At 37.6% G+C, this 14,447-nt stretch overlaps 1 protein-coding gene across 2 annotated transcripts in view; it reads right to left on the bottom strand.

Moving 5' to 3' along the window:
- The window catches only part of LOC126183295 (GTPase-activating protein and VPS9 domain-containing protein 1), a 303,063-nt gene that overhangs the window by 218,142 nt on the left and 70,474 nt on the right, over window positions 1-14,447 (bottom strand). For both annotated transcript variants that reach the window (XM_049925134.1, XM_049925135.1), the window contains exons 4-5: window positions 8,647-8,882; window positions 67-234 (exon numbers count right to left, since the gene is read on the bottom strand). In XM_049925134.1, coding sequence (XP_049781091.1) covers window positions 67-234; window positions 8,647-8,882 — 404 coding nt within the window. The remainder of the gene's footprint in view (window positions 1-66; window positions 235-8,646; window positions 8,883-14,447) is intronic.

Raw genomic sequence — 14,447 nt, 5'->3', positions numbered from 1 at the left:
ACAACTCAAATACTTAGCAAAAGTTACCAACAGAGCCACAGTTTACTAGATGATATCTTATCACACCTTATTGTTGCTTTATCAGGATCTATATCCAAATACATTCCATCCTCCATCAGCAGCTGCATTATTGGTTGATGTAGTGCAGCTGTTAAAAATAACTTTGCTGAGAAGAGACCTTCATGAAATTCTCCATAAAGGCGCGCAAATGAGGATGATTTCTGTCTTAGAAGCCTGAAATTATGATACATATACATTTGAAAATACAATTATATATATTTGAAGTAACAACATAAAATCTAACAAGTTACCATGTTTTAACATAAATTCATCTCTCAGCTGAATTCTGTGTTTACATTGCTTAGTATTATCCACAATTTCCAGGAAAAGTTAACTACAGTCACAAAACATGCACATCTGATGGTACAAAGGCTGTTCAAAAACTTTGGACAGTCGTCTCTAATTTTTTTTATTTTTTGCGGGAGGAGAACGAAATTTTTTGTGAACATACTCGGAACATTTAGCTATAAATTGGTTTATAAAAGTATTTTCTTTTCTTTACATGTGAGCCATAATGGACCGTGAAGTAGATGTCAGGCTGCGACAACGGCCAATGATGGAGTTCCTCTTCAAGACCGGCGATGACTCTGACACATCGATTCACAGGAAGTTGCTCCCTGTTTATGGGGAGGGGACAGTGAATCGCAGCAGTATCCAGCGATGGTTGAGCAGTATCCAGCGATGGTTGCAGAGGTTTAAAGAAGGTGATTTCTCTCTGCTGGACAATCCACGATGCGGTAGACCATCGACGGCAGTGAGTGATGTGAATAAGGAGACCATTGATCAAATCATCCAAAATGACAGATGTGTGACGACATGACAGCTTGCTGAAATGACTCGTTTGTCATTGGGTAGTGTGGTACCACTGGTACAGTCACTAGAATACAGAAAAATCTGTGTAGGTTGGGTGCCTAGATTATTGACAAGAGAAACCAAAACGATGAGGAAGAATGTGTGCGAGGGTCTCGTTGAAGACCTTTCCTAAAGAGTGGAAACAGTGTTTTGACGGCGTCATTACCCAGGAGGAAACATTGTTGTTTTTGACTGAACCTGAGAGCAAAACCCAATCCATGGAGTGGGTTCATCCGGGTTCCCCTCGGGAGAAGAAATCAAGACTTTCACAAACAGCAGGCCAAAAGGTGATGGCCTCCTCCTACTGGGATCAGTGTGGTGTCATTTTCAGTGACTTTTTGGAACCTGGCTCCACAATGAACCAGGACCATTACTGTTTGTCATTGGTTAAGCTGTGATGTGCAATCAAGACCCACAGACCACAGCTTCAGGGTCAGCTCATCAGGCTACACCATGATAACACCAAACCCCATACAGCCCTTATGACGCAGGAGAAAATCAGGAAAATGGGATGGAAAATTGTTCCTCATCCTCCATCTGATTTTTACCTCTTTGGTCGTCTGAAGGTTCACCTGCGCAGTAAAATATTTCATAGGGTGAAAGACCATATTTCCTGTGTCAAGTGATGGTATAAAAGTCAATCTCCAGAATTTTACCAAAGTGCATTTACATCATGGATAGTACATTGGGCCAGATGCATCACAGCTTATGGAGGCTACACTGAGTAGGCTCAATGTATAGCTAAATGTTCTAAGTATGTTCACAAAAAATTTCATTCTCCTCCTGCAAAAAATAAAAAGATTAGAGACGACTGTGCAAAACGTTTTGAATGCCCTTTGTACAATGCAGAACCACCTTGACAAAACCACATTATTTCCATATGGTTTGCTTCCCTTCTGAGAGGGCACAAGGAAGCAGTTAAATGAATCACTATTTTATTAAGATGTGATCAGATGGTAATGGTTGAAATGAAAATCAAGAGAGATGTTTTACATGACACACACACACACACACACACACACACACACACGAAAATTGTGAACCAGATATAAAGGAGAAGAAAGCAAACTACTCACTAAAAATAGATTTCAAGTTTCACCTCATAAGCAAACAAGGCAGGACAAATAATGCAATATATGCAGACACAAAAGATCTTTCTTTCATTGAGAGAGAGAGAGAGAGAGAGAGAGAGAGAGAGAGAGAGGATAAATTTGAAACTGCCAAGAAAAACATCAGCCTGTGCGGGACCCTGTAGACATTTTTTTTTTCTAAGATATATGTATTTTTTTCACAATGGTGATTCAGTACATCTTTCTAAATTATGTGACTCTTGATACAGTTCCATGTGTTTGTGATCCAACTATCTGTCCACTACTGATTCAAAAGTAGTAAATTTATTTGCGGTAAGAACATGACAAATAATTCACGACAGAAGTCTAATAGATGCTAACATTCATTTAATGTCTTGAAGTACCTTAGAGTACAAAGATTACATTAAGTCACACACTTTATCTCCAATGATGATAAATATTTGCAACAGGGTTCATATCTGAATCATGAATACCAATTTCTTAAAAATCATTGCTGTGCAAGCATCACTTGGGAGGATGTAGCAACTGGAGCTGTCTGCTACCCCTAGCACACGACATTTGCACACACTGCAACTTGCGGAAACAAGAAGCCAAAAACTAAACTGGCTTATACAAGGGAGTAGGTACCCTGGACTGTTATGGTACGATGGGAAAAACCTCATGTGCTTGGCAACTGCAGATTGCTGGTTATGTACGGTGCTGCCACAGTGCAGACTCTGAGATCGAAAATTCATTTCACGCCCACAAAATACATAAAATCTAAACTACTGTAGTTACAAGTTAAGCCAAAATGCCAAATGAAAGATAAAAATGAGACAGGTAAGTGCATCTAAACACACACTTGGTAGGCAGAATAGTACCTAAGATATTAAAGACGTAAGATTTGGAAATACCAACTGACTTAAGAAACTGATAACTTCCTAAGGCCCTACACTATTTTAAATAATTAACAGTCCACAAATAGCGCTCTAACAGCTCTATCAAAACACAGGTACACAATTTTTATTAATGAAATACATTTTGGATTGTTATGATCCAAAATGTTCATTCTGATAACTAAAACTGTATTTTAACATAAAATAAATCTCAAATCACTAAACGTAGCAGAAGTATGAGTCAGTAGGCTACAGTAGCTATCTGAAGTCAGTTACATTTCATCATGTTTATTAATAATTAATATCAAATATGGGTAAATTAACTTACACCATAGGAAGGCTGGTGAAATTCAGGTCTGAATTCGTATGCACAATTCATTATTTTATAGATATGTTTAGAAGTGACTGTACACTCAAATTCTTGATAATAATTAGAATTTTAGTTGGTAAAAAGTGCAACTGGATGTCCAATTGCACTTAATCCCAACTAATGGCCACAGACTCTTATTTAAGAGGCTGCTTCACTAAGCAACACTAGTCATAGTCCAAGTGCACATGTGAACTGATGAGCTACTGTGTATTGAGATTTTAAATGTGGTATGTCTTCACTTTGTTCTATACCATTTTGTTATTGTATTTCTGGTACAAATACTACTTCTCATTTGTTCTGTTTACCTGAGATATTCTGATGATAGCTGTCACCAAAATCAGTAAAGATATATATTTTTTTAAATAAAAATATAAATAGTGATCAAGATGGACAATTATAGTAAACATGAGAAATTCACAAGGACAGATCACTTCTCCAAAAGGGCAGTGGCCATACTGGCTCAAGATAGTTCACTTCGAGAGCTGGACTGAGGATGACATATGGTCAAATGAGTGGCCTAATGAGTGTGAATTTAGAGGTTTGAAATTTTTCAGCAACTGTTTCAAGGACTTGTAAAATTTTGTGCAAGAGTTCTGAAAACTTAAACTCTGAGCAGTTATCAATGTGGACTTGCAAATATCTCAACAACTAGCCCCGTGAAGAGCAGCAGCACTGGATTTGTCAAAATTTATTTCAACAGTTGCTTCGAGAACTTTAACACTGAACAGTAGCATGGTGTGCTGCACTCAGCACTTTTGTAACTGTGTGGCAATATCTGTCATTGTGTTGCCTTAATGAAATTCAAAGTTTAATAAAGATTTTTAATTTTAAATGTCAACTAGCTGGTGTTGGAAGTTTTTTTTTTTTTTTTTTTTTTTTGCCCCATCACTGACCACAATCCTGCCTGCAATTAAGAAGTTAACAGAACTCTTTATTGTGTAACCCAACAGGTGTGTGACCATCCTCTTGACACCAAATTAGCCAATGAATCTTAAATTGGTCACACACTTAAACACATTGACTCTTCAGGACAATAACGCTAAAGTAGGCAAATGTGAGCTATCCTATTACTGAAGGTAAGAAAGAGAAAGTGGGAGGAAACACTTTTAAGACCACATACACACTTACAACAAGTAATTTTATCCACCGTCGTCAACACTGATGGCACTTTCTTGTTGCAACCACCTCTGGTGATCTGTAATCTCAAAATTTTTACAAGTCCTTTGAATTCCTTACACAAGTCATGACGAACCACTGTTTAATAGCAATGTTCTTCAAACATAATCTATGTAACAATAAAATAAAAGCTGAAAAGAACAGAATACTCGTAACCCTGCAAGAAATATAGCCCCATGTGTGTGTGTATGAATTTGTCATTCATTTTATGAAAGAGAAATATATGGTATTTCGTACAGGAAGAAAATCTGCCAAGCAGTAACAATTTTTATAAAATATATTCACAAAGTGATTTCAGTGCTTTCCAGCTCCATTTTCAAAGCTCCGTATAAGGTGTTAAAGTTGTCTGCAATATAAATCACTGACATACACTGATGAGTCAAAATAATTATGACCACTGCCCACTGCCAGACTTAATGCTGCCTAGTAGCATTGTGGGCATGGGACATGGTAAAGAAAATATACAAATGGGGCATAGACAAATGGGGAATTGTTCTAGCACTGATACAGGCTGCAAATGGAGAAATCTCCTGATATAACTGTCTTTGACACAGGGCAAATCATTATGGCTCAGTGCCTGGGAATGAGGATCTCAGAAAAGGGGAAGGTAGTTGGCTACTTGTGTGTTACTGTAGTGAGTATCGATGGAAAGTGTTTGAAGGGTAATGAAAAAATGAGCAGGCAACTAGGTGCTAGGATGTCCACACCACCTTACAGAACACAGAGGTCAGAGGCTTGCCAGCTCTATAAGCTAGATAGGCAGGAGTCTGTGGATGATCTGAGGACAGTGTGTAATGCTGAAGAAGTCACAAGTGATTCTGAGCATGATACTCAGTACACATTGTGCGACATGAGACTCCACAACAGATGACTCCTACGTCCAGGGTCATATCTGGATACATCATTGTCCAGGTGAACAGCTGCTGGAAACCTACACCGTGGCATAGACACAGGCCAGTGGGAACAGTATTATGCTATAGGGGACATTCACTTGGGCTTCCAAGAGATCTGAGTAATAACCAGAGGCATTACGATAGTTTGTGGACTATGTAAACATTATTGCAGACCACTTGTATGCCTTCATGTCCAATGCCTTCCTTGACGGTGATAACATCCTCAAAACAGGATAACTGTCCAAGTCACAAGACCAAAATTGCATTACATTGGTTTGAGCAGCAGAATAGTGAACTCTCACTGATGTCATGACAACCAAATTTGCCTGATCTGCACCCAACTGATCACACATTTGGGAAGCCCACGATTTACCAGAGTAGTGTGACTTGCGCATAGACATCTCGTGCCACATGCCTCTGGAAACATATCAAGGACTTGGCGAACCTATGACATGCAGAACTGCTGCTGTACTGCATTCCAAGATGAAGCAACACAGTATTAAGAAGATGGTCATAATGTTTTAGCTCATCTGTGAATACTGTAAAGATAGCTTTCACTCACTGGTAAGGGATCTGCAAAGCTTTCTAACTGCTCTGTTAATAACGTTCATAAAAACTGTAGCTGCTTGGTGGATTTCCTTCCTCTGCAAAATGAATTGTGCAGCTACGTACCAATTGCAATCATCCACCACATGGGAATGCATCAAGAAAATTATAAGACTTGTAACATTACCATATCTTTCACACTAAATGTTTAATGTAATTTTTTTATGAGTTTCATTATTAATATAAGATCCACTAACAGCACTATGGAATTGCTAAATAGTAATGTCTAACTTTCAGAGCTGGTAGATTTTTCACCAGTGCAAAAAGCAACGAAAAGGATTATCAAAGAGAACATCACATATAAAACTGAGTGCATGTCTGTTATCCCTCCCACTATCAAATTCATTAAGTTGGAAATTTCACTGAAACACACTAACTGTAGAAAAACTGCTGGATTCGACAAAATCTATCATGAATTCCTAACAGACTAAAGCTCAGACACTGAACATTAGAAGAAAAAAGAATTCCTGGCTCTTTTCAATAAAATTCCAGAAAGTGGGTATTTGCCATGAGCATTACAATTAAAATATAATTGCCATTAACATACCAGTCAAAGTGAGTCACGAATTGGCACATGTAAGACAAATACTTTTCTGTGCTGCACTTAATAGTTGTTAAAGAGGATGTAGGTTCCTGTCTTCTGGGATACAATCAAGAGAACTGTCCTTGAGGAACAAGCTAGCTTCATTTACAAACACGTTTGCTGTGAACAAGTATTAACACAAGTGACCCGTATTAAGAGTAAATACCACAAAAAACTTAAAACACTGGCACCGTTTTGTAAAGTCATCAGCTGCCAATCAAACTGTGTACTGAGAAATCCTGCTTTTAGGGCTCAGTTTTGTAGAGTTTCTTTCTTTTTTTTCCCCAATGTCAATAAACTTTACCAACAGTTGTTTTATACAATTCCTTCATACTAAAACAAGACAACAACTGTCACGTCTTAGTATGAAGCAACTGTAGAACGATTGGAATCACCATACCCAGAGATTTATGGCACTATATGACAAGTACTTTTATTTGGATAGAAGAGTATAGGGCCTGAAGATGGCCACATGAAATGTCAAAACTGGTTACTTTCAGAATAAAATAAAATATCTTGATGTATATGGCTGTTGGTGAGGTTTATTGACATTGAAAATTACTTACCAGCTGATGCCCCTTGGCCATGATGGACCAACAGAGATAGAGTTTTGTACAGTTGTCAGCTGCCTATCAAACAGTGTAGTGAGAAATCCTGCTCTGAAAATCACTGCAGATTATCATGTACAGTGAACTAGACAAACTTTTTAACAACGTGTTCACCAACTGTAGACTCAAGAGTGCCCATTGGAAACTAAAAGGGATATAGAACACTGAAGACTAGCTTAGAGCAGTAATTCATGGTGATATCTCTTATTTTTGAACTGTATGCTGTGGATTTATCACATATTGAATATAGAGATTTCCAACATGGAGATTGACTTGCTGTTACCCTCCATAGCCACAGCCTTGATATATGAAAATACAATGTAAAACAACTGCATTGTTACTCTGCCCTTAATTAACATTCTCAAAAATTTCATTATAAGTTGGTTGAAAAAGTGAAGTTCAAAAATAATCTAGTCAAGAGAGAGGCAGTAACAAACTGAGATGGTGATATTTCAATGTTGTGAGCTGTAACGCTGGATCTCCTGTTTCCAGCTGTAGTGCCATGTTCCTTTTGGCAAAGCAGTGGCCACACAAATAAGGTTTATGCACAGCTACACACTGTCTTATGAATTAGGTATTATTGTGTTCTATACGAGCAGCTCGTGGTCTTGCGGTAGCGTTCTCGCTTTCTGCGCACAGGGTCCCGAGTTCGATTCCCGGCGGGGTCAGGCATTTTCCCTGCCTCGAGATGACTGGGTGTTGTTGTGTTGTCTTCATCATCATCATCATCATCATCATCATCATCCATCCCCATTATGGTTGGAGGAAGGCAATCGCAAACCACCTCTGCTACGACCTTGCCTAGTCGGCGGTGTGGGTCTCCCGCATCGTTCCCTACGCTCCTCGGAGTATGGGACATCATCATCATCATCATCATCATCATCATCATCATCATCATCATCATATGAGTTAATTGGCTGTCCATCCTTGCCATATTATCCCACCACTGATCCACAGAAAGCCCATTGATCCACAGAAATCCAGCTTTTATAAATATATTTAAGAAAGCTAACGCCAATGCAGATGTTCCTTTGAACTCGGACATATACAAACTTCCTTGCAGCTGACTGGTAGGAAGTAGTGCACATTATCTTCAGGCACAAGATCTAATTTTAAAAGAAGTCTAACCTGAAGGAAGGCTCAAAGTAGAACTGTAGATAAATTGGTCAAAAATAACATGAAATTATTGAAGAACAATCAATCACACTACCTGGTTTTGTGGTGACAAGGAAGTTGTGTCATTTATGAATAATTTAAATGTATTACCATGAGCACTGTGGAGGAATGGCCTGACAGAAGACTGGTACATTGCCTGTAACTCTGCACTAGGTTGATGGCACTATATAGTGGAGGCTTGAGTTGCTATTAGCAATCGAGATGCCTCTATGCCATCTCCAATTTTTGCATGTTGTGACAATATTTTCTTCTTTTGGGAAAAATTACTTTTAAATGACACTTTCATCAAATAAACACAGTTCATGAATTTCACGTATTCTGATAATTTCACAGACCAACAGGAAGATAATAATTACCTTCGAGGATTGTCTGAAGGTACCAGCTGCAGCTCTGTTAGATGACGAAGAAGTGTCAAAGCTAGGTGAGTATCTTCAGGTAATATGCAGCTACCCAAAAGACCAGTTGCCACAGAGTGGACAACACCAGCCATGGTATCTGGAGGAAGCAATTTGTCGCCAACCACAAGACATCCTGCTAGAAGTTGTGGAGAGTTGCGAATTCTCTGCAGAAACTGTCCGTAAGCCAGACATCCCTGTAATTGTACAAACTTAAAACAGTTAATATATTATGCATCCTCACCCTCACTTGATACAATAGTATTCTAAAATTAAACTTTTATACTGCCACTTAATTTAATTTTATTTAATTTGTTAACGGTCTCCATATTTCCATATTATCCAAATGCTGTGCTTCAAAATCTCATATTACTATCAAAATCAATTTTCTAAAGATTCTGCAGAGCTGGAAAATGGTTCCAGAATTCGCATGTGTAAGGTTATCACAAAGTGTAAGGATAAAGTGCACCCAGTCAGAGAAGAATGAATCATAGAAGCTAATTGTGCACTGACAGGAGGATAAATGCATAAATTACACTAGATATGTCCATCTAACACAACATTGGGCTTGGTCATTTGGATATTACATTGGGTATGACTTGCTTGGAGTAAATTATTCTTGGCTCAAACTGTCATATTTCATTAAAATTTTGTTTCTGTGTGGATCCACAGCCTGTAAACATTTAATGAAAGAAAACATGGTCTGTAGTTGACTGAAGTGTAAAAGATCTTTATTTAAATCGTGCAATTAGCTTCAACAAATTTTTCTTTACAGGTACAAACTAGACATCATACTCCTTTTTTACTCTGGGAATGGATCTGCATCACAAATGTTACAGCCTCACATCACACTGGCAACTGTGCTTAGTACTTAGAGCACAGTTAACAATATAACATTTGAGGTTGTAATGTGGATCAATTCCCAATTTAATGATAGAATGTGGTATCTATTTTATTTGTGTAAATAAAATAATGTGATAATTACAATATATAATACATTATATCAAACTTGTTCTAGAAAATGACAAGTTGTCGAAATTAGCTAATCACATTATTCCAATAAAGATCATTTACATTACAGTCAACTATGGACCATATTTTCTTTCATTATTTATTTTGTCATATTTCACAAGTATGGACAATACTTCACCAAAAGCTACAGTACTAGATGATAGTACCCCTCTCTATTTTGTGGTCATTCAGATTTTACTAGCTAATACAAACAATGGAAACTCCAAGAAACAACATCCAGTACAAACTGTGAAATTTCCTTAGTTTGTTTGGAAAATTAACAAAAGTTATTTCACTTGCCATTTACTCCAATAGGAAGGAAGGGAAGATAAGGGCTTTATGCCCCATGAGTGATGAGGTCATTAGAGAGAGAACACAATCTCTGAATTGACTAGGACATTGAAGAGAACTGATCATGGTCTTGTTGATGGAGCAAAGTGTCATTTGCCTGAAATGGTTACCTAAATCTGAATGGCCACACAAGTGATTTGAATCCCCCTCGTCCAAATGACACTCTGGTGCCTCGACCACTGAGATTTATCACAAAGTACCTTCTTCAGATATCAAAACATGATCGAGAAACCACTTTTTGAGTTCCAAGATTTTAAAAACTTAAAAGATGTGATGGCTGCCTTGAAATGCAAATTATCTTTACAGTGGATGTATGTAATTGAGAGAATTTTAGCTTCAGTCATCCAGAACATAATTTTACCTTACTCCACTTGTTTGTCAAACAGGGACGGGAGCAAATGATGTAACTGATGAGTACCTACTGCAGTAAAATGAATAATGGCTTGCACTATATAAAGGTAAATGTTGATTCAGATCAAACACAGAAAAAGGTGAGAGACTCAACCTCAAACTTCATGAGTTACAAATTAGCTATAATAGTACATACTGCACTTTAAAGTATCTGGAGTGTTGAACTTCTAGGGATTACAAGTTTCATCAATACCTACCAAACTTCATATCAGGAAATTAGGAAATACAAGTGCGCATAAATATTAATCAGTCTTTATTTATGAGAACATAATATTAAAAAACAAGAAATCTTACTGTGACAGTTAGTTCCTGCCATTTTCAAGGCACTTTTTTCTAGTAGATGAGAAGTTTCTTCACTCTTACACAGGAAAAAATACTGAAAATTGTACCATTCGGCCATGCCCAACTATTGTACCTGCTTTACACTACTGTTCCAACTCTCAATTGAAGTTCAACTACTGTCAACAATAACTGCTTTCAGTTAAGCCATGAACCATCTCAACAGTGTCTGGAGTGATAAGGGTTCTGGAATGGCAATGGTGGCTCAAGTTTTGCACATGATCTAATATTTCACAAAAACCTTTACATTGAAATTTGGTTCCAGGCTGCATCTACTGTCTCACTCTACTAAATATGATTTAGCTAGACTCACTGCTCATGAGAATATTTTAATTGTATGCTATGAAATCATGCAGTTATGTCTCTTTCATTGTAGAAGCTGCTAGCTGAATAACTGCACAAAAATATCGAAACTGTGGTAACTTCCTCTCCCCCCTTCCAACACTCGCCTCCCTTCCCAACGGACTTTGAAGTCCTTATTTCCTGCACAGACTACTGCGCTCACAAGAGAAACAGGGTCAGTTTATATTTGATCCGCCTTTGATCTTATCAGGTTTGTCACAGAAAATGTTAAACATGAACTAATTTAAAACAGATTCAGGAAACTAAAACAACTGAAAAAGATCATTGTTTGAAAGGCTAGAGAAACAATATCATTCATTTAATCAATGCAGATATGCCACAAATGCTGTGAAATGTTAACAGAAAGACAACTCTTTTTGAAAGTCTTTATGCTCCTCTTCTATGCACGACAGAAAATTTTAAAACTGGGGCAGTCACATCAACTGCATTCTGCAGCATTCTGTAACTTCCTACACCACATGACATAGCATTTATATACACCAGAAGATGCAACTTAAAAGCTGTGGGTCTCTAATCGACTTAAATAAACACAGCTACAGCGGACTATTGGACTTTTTGTTCAGTTTTATATTTTAATAATTTTAACATTTGTATTTAAACACCTGTTGTACTATATGAATTGCAAGAATCAGCCTGTAAATAGGAAGTCACATTACTTTTGAATTACCACTTCACCATTGAACAGAATTTTGCTGGTGATGCATCACATTTTTATAAAAAAGACTACTTGAGTTTAGGAATAACTACTTGGCACTGACTGTAAAATGATTCTGCTGTCTCTACTGAGTATTTCAGGTAAGAGTCGTAAGAACATGGTAGAAGAAATTAGGGTGTTACAGATGTACACAATGTTATTTTTTCCTTGTTCCATTCAAGAAAGGAACAGAAAAGAAAGGTAATGAAATGAAGTACTCACAGATATGGACTGTTAAGTGGAATTTGGATTATATTAGTACTGGCAAGAAAGGGTGTGTTTATACATGAAACATGCCACATTGGTAATGTAACAGAAACAGGGAATTTCCTGTCCACTTTATTCTACCAAACAACAGTGTCTCAATCGTGAAAATTTTCCTGCATACATGAAACGCACACTTTGTAGTATTTTAGCTACATGTTCACATGTGGGTAGTTGATTCTCCAATGTAAACTTGATCAGCTGTCAAACTGTTTAACAAGTGAGGTAGCACAGAGGTTAGCACACTGGGCTTGCATTGAGGTGGACAACAGTCAAAACCAGTATCCAGCCATCTAGATTTACGTTTCGTGGGATTTCTCTAAATCGCTTCCAGCAAATGCCGGGACAGTTCCTATGAAAGGGCAGGGTCAATTTCCTTCCCCATCCTACGCAATCCAAGCTTGTGCTCCATCTCTAATGACCTCAATGTTGATAAACACAATCTTCCTTCCTTCCTTTATTTACATGTAACCACACGTAGGTGATTGGCAAAGGGAACAGAGCCACCACAATATATTTTATGGAGTTGGATGGCAAAAGAGATGGCGCTGCTTGCTTTATTTAATACCAAGGCCCACAACTTGTTTAATTTCAGTTTTTTTCTGTTAAAGCTGTTTATGTGTTTATGAATTTCCATGCTTTCTTTATATTATATCATAGGATAATAACGAAAACTTCAGTATGGGAGAATCGAATTTGGTGGTCTCCTGATCTCATTGCACAATATGCTGCCCAGGCAGCAATTGTTTAGTCGGTGGTGTGGGTCTCCCGCATCATCCCCTATGCTCCTTGTAGTATGGGACATCATCATCATCATCTTTAAACTTGGTTTTAAACAGAGGTGTACACATTCTGCTTTTAACCTGCCCATGTTTGCCTGTTAGTCAGGTAGGCAAGATGCCACATGTAATCAGCAAAATGGGCAGGTTGCTTCATTCCCATCCACGCCAAGCTATGTGAACCAAAACAGACTATTGGAATCTTGCTTGTCTGCCCATCCTTCCACAGTACTATGCTACATAACAATTTATTCAATACACTTTCAGTGTAGGGTTTGAAAGATGATGAAAAATCCTTTTTTACCCAAGTATCACAGTATGAGGCTCAATATAATTGCATTCATGTTGGGACATTGCAAGCCAGAAAATGGTGAATTTTATTTGTCCTTTTTGCCAGGATATTATGGGCTGATTTATTTGTTTCAAAATCAACAGTTTTCACTGCAACTTCACAATCTTTCTATTAGTAGACATACTGGCTACTCTCAGTTCGAACCATCATCAGGTTTCCTCCAACAAGTTTTCGGTAGTAAGCAAAACTATCTCTGAAAATTGAGGTTACTTGTGCTTAAGAACCTGAAGATATCTATTATACTACAATGCCAACTAAAGTAAGGTTTTGGAAGACTATTTCTATAACCTTAGTGTGTGTTTTAGCCAAATATGACCACAGTAATACCAATTTTAATTACTTTTTCCAGGATGTGTATTGTGGGTTCACTGGATTTGTTCTAAGTGGCCACAACAGTTCATTCTAAATCCCCCAAATACATTTTAACAAACACAAAGTTGATTTTTTCATATTATGTTAATCTAAAAAGTACATTTCTTAAAGAAGAAGCATTTCTTTCATACTAAACTTTCTTTGCACTATCTTGCATACTGCCAAAATTTGGTTTTTAATATCCACTGAACCACATTCTTTTTCAGTTTCCATCACTGTTTGTACTACATTTAGAAAGCCTATGTACTGCTAAATCGTCTTAATTTCTTAGCACAAATTTCCACACACTTATCAGAAACTAAGTGTTTGTCCTCTTCCAAAATTTTTATGGAGTGAGGAAACAACTGGTCAGATTTACAGACATGTCATAATATACTCGAGATTCCCAAATAATTGTTTAGTAACTTTTTACACAAGATGCGTTATGAGACCCCTACCGATTTATTTGAATCTGCCTCATAAACACACAAAAACTTTTCCCCAGCTGGGCTTTGGCTCTGTTTTGTGAATGGTATATATTCCCAATTCTTAATTTCTCCTCAATCGCCTTTAAGTTTGGTTTGTTTATTTTGCAGCTTCCACTGTTATGATAAATGAGCTGCAATGAAACTACCTGCGTAAATGTATATCTAGCTAAACATGCTGGATTGATAACGCAACCTGTTGTCAGGTGCAGCAGGCTGCACGGGTCTCATGAAGCTTGCCATGCTTGCGGAAACCCAAGCTGGTCTGCTTTAAGCACTGTGCTTCAGTACACATGCACTCATGTCTCCAGAGTTATAGGTTGAGTTGTTTTCTTGGTTGTGGCAGAGATAGGAGCAAGCAG

The sequence above is a fragment of the Schistocerca cancellata genome, chromosome 4, assembly GCF_023864275.1.
Source record: "Schistocerca cancellata isolate TAMUIC-IGC-003103 chromosome 4, iqSchCanc2.1, whole genome shotgun sequence".
NCBI classification, from domain to species: domain Eukaryota; kingdom Metazoa; phylum Arthropoda; class Insecta; order Orthoptera; family Acrididae; genus Schistocerca; species Schistocerca cancellata.
This window is presented reverse-complemented; position numbering and strand designations above follow the sequence as displayed.